Source organism: Neoarius graeffei, chromosome 27 (assembly GCF_027579695.1).
Source record: "Neoarius graeffei isolate fNeoGra1 chromosome 27, fNeoGra1.pri, whole genome shotgun sequence".
Classification (NCBI taxonomy): Eukaryota; Metazoa; Chordata; class Actinopteri; order Siluriformes; family Ariidae; genus Neoarius; species Neoarius graeffei.
In genome coordinates, this window is record NC_083595.1 from 16,726,618 (window position 1) to 16,739,688 (window position 13,071).

At 41.6% G+C, this 13,071-nt stretch overlaps 1 protein-coding gene across 1 annotated transcript in view; it reads right to left on the reverse strand.

Moving 5' to 3' along the window:
- The window catches only part of il1rapl1b (interleukin 1 receptor accessory protein-like 1b), a 1,244,729-nt gene that overhangs the window by 120,162 nt on the left and 1,111,496 nt on the right, over positions 1 to 13,071 (reverse strand). Inside the window, exon 8 of the mRNA XM_060911511.1 lies at positions 2,910 to 3,055. Coding sequence (XP_060767494.1) covers positions 2,910 to 3,055 — 146 coding nt within the window. The remainder of the gene's footprint in view (positions 1 to 2,909; positions 3,056 to 13,071) is intronic.

Consider the following 13,071-nt stretch of genomic DNA (forward strand, 5'->3'; position numbering starts at 1 on the left):
CAACTGCATTGTAGCATTTTTATTGGCTTCAGATAAAAGCATCTGCATTTGTTGATGCATAATTAAAAATTTCTGCAGGCATCAAACTGGGCACAGTCTTTGTGCTCTTATAGCTGCATCACAAGTGGCCTCCATCCATCCCACACTGACAGTGAACACACACTGTGGGAGATTCCATTACCAGAAGACCCTGAGGCTCTGGACCTGCCGAGCAGTGTACAACAGCGCAGAGGACAGGCCTGGACCGAGCTAAATATGCTGTGAAAAATACACAGCTCTAAAACAAATTAAATGCAATCTAACCACTCATGTTCTCTCTCTTTCTCTCCACAGAACCAAAATAGTGATGAAAGTGGCTATGGATATGTTGCTACCTTTGTATTGCTATTTTTTGCCCCTTAACAATCCTTCTAGATGTGAATGCAAACCTCTTGATAAAGAATGAGTGCAACCATTTCAACCATTTATAGAGCACCACTAATAGGCAAAAAGGCAAGGAATGTGAAAAAGTCACTCACTACGTTTACATGCACATAGAGAGAATCGAATTTCTGCCGTTGCTCGACTGAAATCGAAGTTCAAAATGCCATGTATACACCTTAATTCGGCTGAAATTGAACCGAACTTGATTTCTTGGAATGGAGCTACACGACCTAGATTATGCGATTTCTGCCGAGCTACTTATGGCCCTTTTCCACTACCCTTTTTCAGCTCACTTCAGCTCGCTTCAGCTCACTTCAGCCCGACACGGCTCGCATTTTGACTACCAAAAACCAGCACGACTCAGCTCGTTTCAGCCCTGCTTAGCCCCTAAAACTCGCACGGTTTTGGAGTGGGGCTGAAGCGAGCCAAACCGTGCCGAGTGAGGCTGGGGGCGTGAGCAGACACTCCCCTGTGCACTGATTGGTGAGGAGGAGTGTCCTCACATGCCCACACACGCCCCGCGAGCGCGCTGGGATCTGTAAACACCGCAAACCCGGAAGGAGAAGAATTACGAATTACGAGAATTTCTGAAGCCTTATGCGCCTCGCTTCATCTATACGCTCTTGCCAGTATCTGTCCGCGTTGTCGGTGACAACAAGCCACAGCACCAAGACCAGCAACACTAACGACACCATGTCCTCCATGTTTATTGTTTACTATTCGGGTCGTGAGACTACCGCTTAAAAGCTCACTGAATCAGTGACATACAGAGCATCGTGGACGAGTTCGCGGAGCGCAAGGCTCGTCGTATGCCCTTCAAATAATGCGCGCAGTAGGCTATTGATGTTTTATTATGAACCATGTACAGTATGTCGCCTAATGTTTTTTTGTTTGAGTTACATGTTCGTTTGAAGGACTTAATGTACAAAATAACATAGTTGCACCCCGTAGTGTTGAAATTGGTAAACACAGTGCATTCAGTGAGGTTTGCACCGCCCTCCTTTTATTTCTGACTCTTCCTGTCACCGTTGCAACCTCTGAGCGCTCATTCGTATGCCCTTCAAATAATGTGCGCAGTATAGGCTATTGATGTTTTATTATGAGCCATGTACAGTATCCTAATGTTTTTTGTTTCTGAGTTACATGTTCGTTTGAAGGACTTGATGTACTAAATAACATAGTTGCACCCGGTAGTGTTGAAATTGGTAAACACCGCAGTTGCGGACATTTTGTAGCCTAAAATGATGTTATGATAAGCTTTAATAAAGGGCCCAGTCATTTGCCCCGCCCCCGGCCCGGCTCTGACTTGTTCCGCCACTGTCACTGATGTCACTGTTTGCGCCGCTTAACGACATCACGTGACGTCCACCCACTTTCGCTAACTCCACCCAATGTGTCCACCCACTTCCAGCCAGCACGGTTCAGCGCGGTTGTAGTCGAAATGCAACTCCAACAGCCCCGCTCAGCTCGACTCAGCACGGCACGGCTCAGCCGCGTTTGTAGTGGAAAAGCGGCATTAGTGCATGTATACCCTATTGAGCTACGTATTCGAGCTACTTACTTCAGCACTGCCCCTTCCGGAAGTGACAAGACCACAAGGGAAACACAACAGCCTCGGTCGGCATGACAACGAATCATGACAACGGCATGAATCTTTTCTTTTTGTGGCATTGTTTGCACTGTTAAAATTTAGCTCACTTACTGTATCACCAAATACATCTGTACAGCTGTTGCATAGCTGTGAATTGTGTCGAAAAAACAGCCGCGGTCGGCATGACACTTCACCTTAGCCGCCCACTTTATTAGGAACACTTCTGTTCGTACATACAAACTACAAACACTCTTCTTAGAGTTTATTTTATTTTTAAAAGGGACGGTGTACAAATTAAACATTATCCTTGTGGTAAGGACAGATGTCTGTACCAGGTTATAGCAGTGCATGCTAATTTCCGCCTGTAGTCACTTTGTTTATACTCTTGAATAGCTCTTCTTCATGACGACAACCGGAAGTGTACCAACACGATGGGGCGTGTAGCGCCACCTGTGGCTCGGGTGCACAATGCACCTCATAACAATAGCTCGATTTAAAACTGCATGTAGGATTGGATTTCTCTGGCACCCTGCTGGGACCTTCAGCTCGATTACCGACAGCAGCTCGATTTGGATGTGCATGTAAACGTAGTCACTAATAAACACATACAGGAAGTCACTTAGCAACAATGATAACTTTGGTGTTTGGCTTAGATATGCTATATAGGGCCATTGTGGTCTTTATGACCATCATTATGGTGCAATCACTGTACAAAATGTTTTTGACATGTACATAATCATCTGCTCTGTGTGTGTTATGTTCTCTGTGTTATGTTAAGCACCCACAAAGAAGCATTTAGAATTATCATAAAATCTTCCACTGGTTCTGGTGACTGCTGTGTGTGTATGTGTTAGTAAGGCTATGTGTTTATGTAATTTTGTGTCTGGGTGCTTACCGCGTTTGGTGAGCAGGACATTTGCTTGTCGTCTGCCATTACCGTTCTCCACAAAGCATGTGTAGTTACCCAGGTCAGTTTCTTCTAAAACATCTATGGTCAGAGAGATGGACACTTCCTGTTCTCCCAGGTGCTCCCTCAGAATCCTACAAAACAGTCATGAATATGAAAAAGGGTGCTATTACTTGAGAACTGATCCAGTCCAGTATTATAGTACTGTGTAATACTTGCTGTGTACTGGAAGAGGTTTGGTTTTCTAATGTAAGTTTTTGTAATAAGCTGTTAATGATATTATGGTGGGTAGTTGTAGCATTAGCAAGTGATTTTGTCATCATAACACAACACTGTAATGGCTTACATGAAAATCGATACACACTGTGTAATATAAACAGCAGCAATGATCTGCCTAAGCCACAAGCAACACCAATAACACAACAGATTATGGAAAACCCAGTATATTAATGAGAATTTCAGTAAGGGACTGTCATAAGCATACACCATGGGCTATATAAATACAGAGAGAGAACAGATTTTGTTTGCACAGTAGGAAAGACTACTCAATAATGTGGTTTAGAGGAGGAAAAAAGGTTGCTTTTCTTAGCAGCTACCATGGAAACTAAGCCCGGTTAGGGGAAGAGCATTTAAAAAAAAAATCCGTAAAAGAAATGAAGCTTCTCATCACTCCTGAGTCTCCCTCCCTCTCCCACTTGCAAATATTTCTGCTGCCATTGCGGTACTTTCCACATCATGCTGGACTAATAACACATGACAGATGACTGCCAGAACACCAGTGTATTGTACCCTGTCCTCCCCAGAGGACACTCCAGTTCATTTAATAACAATTAATCACTGCTACTCTGGCAACACTTGCACTGAGAGTAAATCAGACAAATTACAGCATGTGGCCCATGGCAGAAGGGCTAATAATGGCTGAAATGCGTCCACTCTTCCTGTGTACCTGTCACTCAGAGGGTCTATTCAGGGTTTATTCTGCTGACCCATGACCGGCCCCTGCTAATAAAAATCCCATTCTATTATAGTGGAGAAGGAGAGACTGAACTGACCTGGCTGGATCAAACGAGCCCTTTTCTGCCATGTGGTCAGGAGACAGGGAGGTCTGTTATTGTCTTGGAGTGCCTCTTGTGTTTCTATCTCACACATATGCACTAGCTCAGAAACATACTAACACATACCTAAAATTAATGAGAAGCCATCCAACATGAAACCCAACAAATCAGAGAATCATCATCATACAACACAGTGTTAGGATGCCACTACTCTTTTGTTATGTTGTTTTATCACCACAGACCCGTTGAATCAATGCTGAGTGGTCAGAAGCTTTTCATTTCACAGCAGCTATGGCAGTACTTCCAGCTGCAATGTTCTAATACATTTCTACAGTAAAAGCTTTTGTGGAATTGTTAACATTGATGGAGTTTTCTGTGATTTTTTTTTTTAATTTAACAATAGCATTTTTGGAAGAAGTCTCCAGTATCAGTGCTTTGTAACAATCAGAAGTAACACTGTAACTTTAAGTTTTGAACACAAGGAAGTCTCCAAGAGTGAGGGCTTTCCGGATTCTCAGCAACATGCCAAGCTGAATCTTTTTATTGTTTTATTAATTTTGAGAGAGAGAGACTGGTGAGGGAATAACTGTTTATAGCTGCTATAATGTAAAAGTGAATCAAGTACTAGCTTGATTCACAGATGTTCAATAACATTAAATGCAGCTATTAACTATAGACTAAATAAAAACGTGACATTCGCCAATTAATAAAAATTGTTAGCATTGACAAATTGCTCTGGTATAAGATGAATAAAACACTTTGTTGTTGTAGGAAAATAATCCACCTTGGGATGGTATCAGTAAATCCACTTTGCATCAGACTCTTCTCTTGATTATTTTCTGATAACATCATGTTCTCGTGGTTTATTTTTCAGTTATGTGTTACATTAAGTTACTTTGTGTTATCCTTTGTTAACTTGCTTTGGCAGCTAGTCTAATAGCTCCTGCATACCATGATTGCCAGAAGCCAAAATAACAAACTCACCTAAGGATGTGTTTTAACAAACTTCCAACAGCATACTGCAAAGATTTACTGACACACCATCCTCAGTGTAAGTGCAAAAGTTAGGTTTGGTTAAATAATCCACATAAAGCTGTTACTGTACTGTAAGCGAGGAGGTAAACTGTCTGCATGTAGCTTGCAACTAAAAACAGAATGACAGCTTTATGAAAATATGGTACATCCTACATGTTTGATGTTTTGCAAAAGCCTGTGCTGAGTAATTGAGTGATTTCTTAGCACATCCCTTTTGACATCATTAAGCCAGAAGTTGAGAAGTACAACTGTCAGTGTGGTATTGTTCTGATAAGGAAGCAGAACAAAATGTACAAGAGTAGACAAGAAAGACATTTCTTTTTCTCCCATCTATCTACTGTATCTATCTACCGTATCTATCTATCTATCTATCTATCTATCTATCTATCTATCTATCTATCTATCTATCTATCTATCTATATTTGTTATCCTGACAGCAGGATTGGTGAGGATCCGATAAGGTTTTAAAATGTGCACTTGACCATGTCCAGTACTTTAGCCTTAAAGTGTCAGGGGGGCAGTTGGGAAATACTGGAGAGGCCAGGGTGTTTATTCATCTGTGCTGAGACAAGAGAGAGCCCTGTGCTTTGTGACAGCTCAAGCCCCTGACTACAGTCATTTGAGGGGGGATCACACACATAGAGAAACCATTCAAATTCATACAGAGCAGCAGCAGCCTTTGGTTATAAATCAAAATATTTAATATCTCAGCAACATACATAATATATTTTCAGTTTATAGTGGCATATGGAAAATGCCACACATAAAAATGCAGACATATAAACAAAAATATAATTAATTATAATACCAAATAGTAATAACCAAGACTCCAGCAGCTCTCTGATAAGCAGCTTCATGAGAATGTAGTTTTAGGCTTTGATGGCTCTGAAGCAAAGCAAGATAGGTGATGCATGACTGACATGTCTCCAGGGCACACTGGTAGTACAAATATACTGTCTGATCCCTGGTATGGCCCAGTACCCAAACCCACAGGCAAAGACACTGGGGACATGGTAATGGTTCTAACAGGTGTAGGGATGTTGATAAATCTGAAGTGTGGTCATGAAGCTCCTTAGTTCTATACCAGAAGATGGGAAAAATGATAAATATAGCTTGATCTGCAAGATAATGCACATATAACCACATGCAAATATACATCTCCCTGGCTTTTTCCTGAATCTGTCAACCTGTCACTTAACATTAAATGTACTCCACTCTGTCAGCTTTCTCTCCGACCAACATTTTCCTCCATTCTATTCTTATTATTTTCCCTTTCTTTCTCTTTTTCACTCCCTCATCCTTCCCCCAGCAGTCACCACAACAGCCCCTAATTGGCTGGATTTTCCCAAAGGATAGAGGATGGTGTTGGTGCTCCATCTCTGCTGGTCTAACAAAAATAGAAACAGAGTAGAACAGAATAATATTTTTGTCATTGGACTTGGCTACAATGAAATATTGAATGTCTTCTCTCATATAGAAATAAATAGAAAATAAATATAGACTATAAAATATAAAGAGCAGCAGCAGTAGCAGCAGCAGTAATAGCAGCATAGTATTTTAAAATGACTCTTCTGCAAGTTACTAAGCTACAGTGGTGCTTGAAAGTTTGTGAACCCTCTAGAACAGGGGTTGGCAACCTTTAACACTCAAAGAGCCATTTGGACCCGGTTTCCACGGAAAACACTGAGAGCCGCAAATACTTTTTGACATTTAAAATGAAGATAACACTGTATATATTGTTTTTATTATTATTATTATTATTATTATTATTATTATTATTATTATTATTATTTTACCTTTACGCTTTGTATAAACAAGTATAGTGTGTTGCTTATGAAATCCATGAAGTGCTACAGAGAAAATGGAATTTTATTCATGTAATGAACACATTTTGAACTCTTAAAAAAACTAATAAAAAAACCACACCAAGTTAAGGGTCTCTTTCAAATGAATTAAAAAGTTGAACTTAAATTATACATGTAGCAAACAAAAAATGCCGTGAGCCGTCATCCTCATATCGCCTTTGGGCTTTTGGGGCGTGTAATAAGCAGAATGTCATAGGACCGACCCATAATGGTGGTCACACCCTTGATCTAATACTAACATTCAGATTAAACGTAGACAATATAGTCATACTTCCACAGTCTGAAGTTATCTCAGATCATTGTCTCATCTCATTCAAAATATGTCTGAGTAATAATATATGCACCTCACCACGCTACTGTATTAAACGTACTTTCACGTCAACTACTGCACAGAGCTTTATAAATGATCTCCCAGAGCTGTCAACTTTGATTGGGTCACTGTCAGCCCCTGCAGAACTCGATCAGGCAACTGAATGCTTAGAGTCAACATTCCGCCATACTTTAGATAATGTAGCTCCTCTAAAAAGGAAAATGGTCAGAGACAAAAAATTAGCACCCTGGTATAATGATGACACTCGCACATTAAAACAGACCACTCGAAAATTGGAACGTAAATGGCGTCAAACAAAATTGGTAGTGTTCAAATTGGCGTGGAAGGAGAGCTTCCTGAAGTATAAAAAAGCTCTTAGTGCTGCGAGATCAACATATCTCTCCTCCCTAATAGAAGATAACAAAAATAATCCTAGATTCCTATTTAATACTGTAGCAAAATTAACCAGGAATAAGTCCACTATCAACACATGCACACCTGCAGTATGTAGTAGCAACGACTTCATGAATTTTTTTAATGACAAAATTGAGAATATCCGACAAAAAATTCAAACTACTAATTTAAGGTTAGACAATGAAAGTGACCTTGTAGTTAACAATATAACTGTATCAGATCATCAGTTAGAATGTTTTACTCCCCTAAAAGAAACTGAATTACTCTCATTAATCTCTACATCAAAAGCCTCAACTTGCGTACTAGATCCTTTACCGACACATCTATTCAAACAGATAATGCCTGGAGTAATTGAACCGCTTCTAAAAATAATAAATTCTTCTCTTATGATTGGCTATGTACCCAAATCCTTTAAACTAGCAGTTATCAAACCCCTGATTAAAAAACCTGACCTTGATCCCTGTCAGCTGTCCAATTATCGGCCAATATCAAACCTCCCCTTTATCTCCAAGATCCTTGAAAAAGCTGTGGCACAGCAGTTATGCTCATATTTACATAGGAATAACATCCATGAAATGTATCAGTCAGGATTTAGACCTCATCATAGCACAGAGACAGCACTGGTTAAAGTAGTAAACGACCTACTGTTGGCGTCTGATCAGGGCTGTGTCTTGCTACTTGTGTTGCTTGACCTTAGTGCAGCATTTGATACCATTGATCATTCCATTCTTCTGGATAGACTAGAAAATGTTGTGGGAGTTAAGGGAATGGCCCTCTCCTGGCTCAGGTCTTATCTAACTGATCGTTATCAGTATGTCGATATAAATGGTGATATTTCTAGACGTACCGAGGTAAAGTTTGGTGTTCCACAAGGTTCTGTCTTGGGTCCACTGCTTTTTTCTCTATATATGTTACCTCTGGGCGATATTATTCGTAAACATTGTATTAGTTTCCACTGTTATGCTGATGACACACAGTTGTATGTCTCTGCAAAACCTGATGAGAGACACCAGCTTAATAAAATTGAGGAATGTGTTAAGGACATTAGACACTGGATGCTTATAAATTTCCTTCTGCTTAACTCTGACAAGACTGAAGTACTTGTGCTAGGACCACATACAGCTAGAAGTAAGTTTTCTGATTACACAGTAACTCTGGATGGCCTTTCTGTTTCTTCACGTGCAGCAGTAAAAGACCTCGGAGTGATTATTGACCCCAGTCTTTCATTCGAAACTCACATTGATAACATCACCCGGATAGCTTTCTTTCATCTCAGAAATATTGCACAGATAAGAAATTTAATGTCATTGCATGATGCAGAAAAACTAGTCCATGCTTTCGTTACCTCCAGGTTGGATTATTGTAATGCCTTACTGTCTGGATGTTCCAATAAGTGCATAAACAAGCTCCAGTTAGTTCAAAATGCCGCAGCAAGAGTCCTTACTAGAACTAGAAAATATGACCACATCACGCCTGTCTTATCCACACTGCATTGGCTCCCAATCAAATTTCGTATTGATTATAAAATACTACTATTGACCTTTAAAGCACTAAATGGTCTCGCACCACAGTACCTGAGTGAACTTCTGCTCCTCTATGACCCGCCACGCCTACTTAGATCAAAAGGTGCAGGCTATCTGCTGGTACCTCGTATAGTGAAGGCTACATCAGGGGGCAGAGCCTTTTCTTACAAAGCCCCACAGTTATGGAACAGCCTTCCAAGTAATGTTCGGGAATCAGACACAGTCTCAGCATTTAAGTCTAGGCTGAAAACATATCTGTTTAGTCAAGCCTTTTGTTAATGGTGTTTATGAGGTAAAGGAGTAGATCTGGAGGGTCCTCAGACATAGAGTGTTTTGGTAAACTGGGATGTATGGATGCTGTCAGTCCCCACTCGCTTGCTCACTCGAGTTTGTTGACGGTGCAGTGGCTGGCTGCTTTATGTCCCGGGGCTCCCTCATGCCTGTGTTACCTTCTGGCTCTCTCCTTTTAGTTATGCTGTCATAGTTAGTTGCCGGAGTCCCTGCTTGTACTCGGTGCAATATGTATACTGTTCCTACTTATTCAGGTGACATTGGGCATACCTAACCACCTGTGTTTTCTTTCTCTCCCCCCCCCCCCCCAAATCTGTCCCTCTGAGTTACATGGAGTCAACAGGAAATCTTTTGGTGGAGACGGTGGGGACCTCGACTGGCTATCGTAGCCTGCAGGGAATCGGCCGTCAGACATTCTGTCGCATGTCCCAGACCCGGTGAAATGTAACTGAATTGTCTTGTCCCATCTGCATCTCATCATTGCTGAGGAGTGTGCTCCCATCACCCAATCAAGCATCCAGCCAGAGCAGGTCATGATATATTTTTTACCATATTAACATGCCATTGTGCGTCATGCCTGATGTAAAGACTCTCGTCTCTGTGAGCCTACCACACAGATTTAATACTTGTCATTTTTAGGGCATACCTAACAACATGTTTTCTTTCCCCCCCCCCCCCCCCCCATCTGTCCCTCTGAGTTACATGTTGATCCTGGGATTGAGATGCTGGCCTCTTCTGCCCCTCGGACCTGCTTGATCCATCCTGGTGCCCTGTGTCTGGTCGGAGTTTTATCGCCCCACTCCTGTGAAGGACGGCCCCATGAGGACAGTTGAGGGTTATACCTGTTAAAACTGTTAATATTATAGTCAGGCTGTCTGTTGTTGCCCAAATGAGGATGGGTTCCCTTTTGAGTCTGGTTCCTCTCGAGGTTTCTTCCTCATGTCGTCTGAGGGAGTTTTTCCTTGCCACCGTCGCCACAGGCTTGCTCATTGGGGATAGATTAGGGATAAAATTAGCTCATGTTTTAAGTCGTTCAAATTCTGTAAAGCTGCTTTGCGACAATGTTTATTGTTAAAAGCGCTGTACAAATAAACTTGATTTGAAACTTGATTTGATATCGGAGCCTTGACCTGAATTTAAAAAATAAATTGGAAAAAAGAGCACTATTTCACTGAACAATGAAAAATAAATATTTGCAAAATATCTGCATAAATATTTCTTTTACCTGGTTAATGGGACTTCTGTTCCTGAACCTCTGCGCACAGTGTCTGCAAATCAGGGCTGTAGGAAGTCACTTTCATCTTTACGCAGGACTGTAAGCTGTCATCTGTGAGGCGTGAGCGGTGTTTGTTTTTCACAAAGTTCATGGTGGAGAATAGCTGCTCACATACGTATGTGGATCCGAAGATCGACAGGACTCCAAATGAATATTTCTTTATGTTTATGTAGGTGTCGGGGATGGTATTCCATGTTTCAAACATGAGTTTGTCTGGTCTTGGAAGGTTCTCAATATCACTCCATTTGTGATTCTGAGCAAGAGTGGCCTTCTGACAGGCAACATCTTCGAGATCATCTGTCAAGCATTTGAACTTGGACACCCATATATCTTTGTCAGCTATGTCAGCCAGCTCCAGCTCAAGATCAGGTTGACTTACACCTGCAAATGCAGTCACATTTAACAGGGTTGGATCGACAGTCAGGGAAGTGATGGGGAAGGACAATGTGTTTTTTTCCTCTCTGAACTCACAGAATCGTTTCCCAAACGATGCTTGCATTGTAGTGACTGCAGACTGCAAATACTCGGAATTTATCACCTTGTGAGTTTGTTTGAACTCCCTTAAAGAGGGGAAGTGAAACAGTGTGTCTCTCTGTAAATCTCTGGCAAACACTGTCAGCTTGCGCTCAAACGCTAACACCTCCTCCAGCATGTGTAGCGCTGTGCCTCCTCTCCCCTGAAGAGTTGTATTCAGCGTGTTCAGGTTCGCTGTCATGTCCACCATGAAGTGCAGCTTTTCCAGCCACTCTGGCTGTTCCAGCTCAGGAAAGGTGAGCCCTTTGCTGCTCATGAAAGTTTTCACCTCTCCCAGACATGCAGCAAAGCGTTTCAGCACCTCTCCTCTGGACAGCCACCGGACTCTGTTATGCAGCAGGAGATCAGAGTACGTGCTCTCCACCTCATCCAGTAACGAACGGAATTGACAGTGATTTAAACCTTTTGCCATTATTTTATTGACAATCTGAATGACAACATTCATGACCTCTGTGCATTCTGGGGGAAAAGTTTGGGCGCACAATGCCTCTTGGTGCAGGATGCAGTGAAATGTCAGCAGCTTTCTGTCCAGTGACTTCTGCAGTAAGGCCATAAAGCCCCTGTGCGCTCCAGTCATACTCAGTGCCCCATCAGTAGCCACTGACACCAGGTGGGTTGTTTTTATTTCTTTGGCTCTAAAACAGTCAAGCATAGCCTCACAGATGTCCTCCCCCCGTGTCTGGCCTTTTAGTAGTATCAACTCAACCATTTCTTCCTGTGGTCCATCAGAGTTCACATATCAGCAGAACAGCGCTATTTGTTCAATGTCACTTATGTCTTTGGACTCATCACAGGCGATTGAGTACGCTGCAGCTGAATTGATGTCTTTTAATTTGCTGTTTTGTGATATTTTCTGCCATTTTTATGGTTCTGTCTTTGACAGTCTTCGCAGAGAGAGGCATCTCTCTGATTTTCTGCACAATTTCACTCTTGTTTTTAAAGTCCGCAAATAGGTGTTCTGAAATCTTAATGAATGACTCTCATATATTCTCCATCTGTGAACGGCTTCCCACGCCTGACTATTTCCTGAGCGGCCACAAAATTTGCATAGGTAGTTGAATTTGCAGACTTCATCCATTTCTTGAATTGATTTTTCCTCAGATCAGTTTTCCGCTTCAGTTCCGAAACAGCTTGTTTTCTCTCTTCTCCCTCCGGATATTTTTCAGCAAAGGCAGTGTGTTTATTTTGGAAATGTCTTGCGACATTTGATCTTTTATTGTTGGCCAGTTTCTCACCACAAATTAGGCATACTGGTAAGCCACTCTCGTCAGAGGTAAATGCAAATGAATCTGCCCAGGCATCTTTAAATGTTCTATTTTCTTCAGATATTTTTCTTTTCTTACATTTCCCCATACTTAGCCTACCTGCGGTTGAAAGTCTCGATAGATGCACAGCGTTTTGGTGGGTATATAGGCTACCGGCTTCCGCGAATGACGCATATATTAAGAGACGAAAAATTAAAAAAATAATAAAATAATTTTATTTTAATATTTCAAGATCATAATAATGTTCCAATTTAGAACTACAATAAAAAACGAACTAACAAAAATAAAATGCACTTCAATTGGATACTTATCATTTACTTCCCCAAGCTGCACAGAGCCGCAGCATAAGGATGAAAGAGACGCATGCGGCTCTGGAGCTGCAGGTTGCCGACCCCTGCTCTAGAATTTTCTCTCTCATCTCATCTCATTATCTCTAGCTGCTTTATCCTGTTCTACAGGGTCGCAGGCAAGCTGGAGCCTATCCCAGCTGACTGTGGGCGAAAGGCAGGGTACACCCTGGACAAGTCGCCAGGTCATCACAGGGCTAGAATTTTCTATATTTCTGCATAAACAGAAACAGAA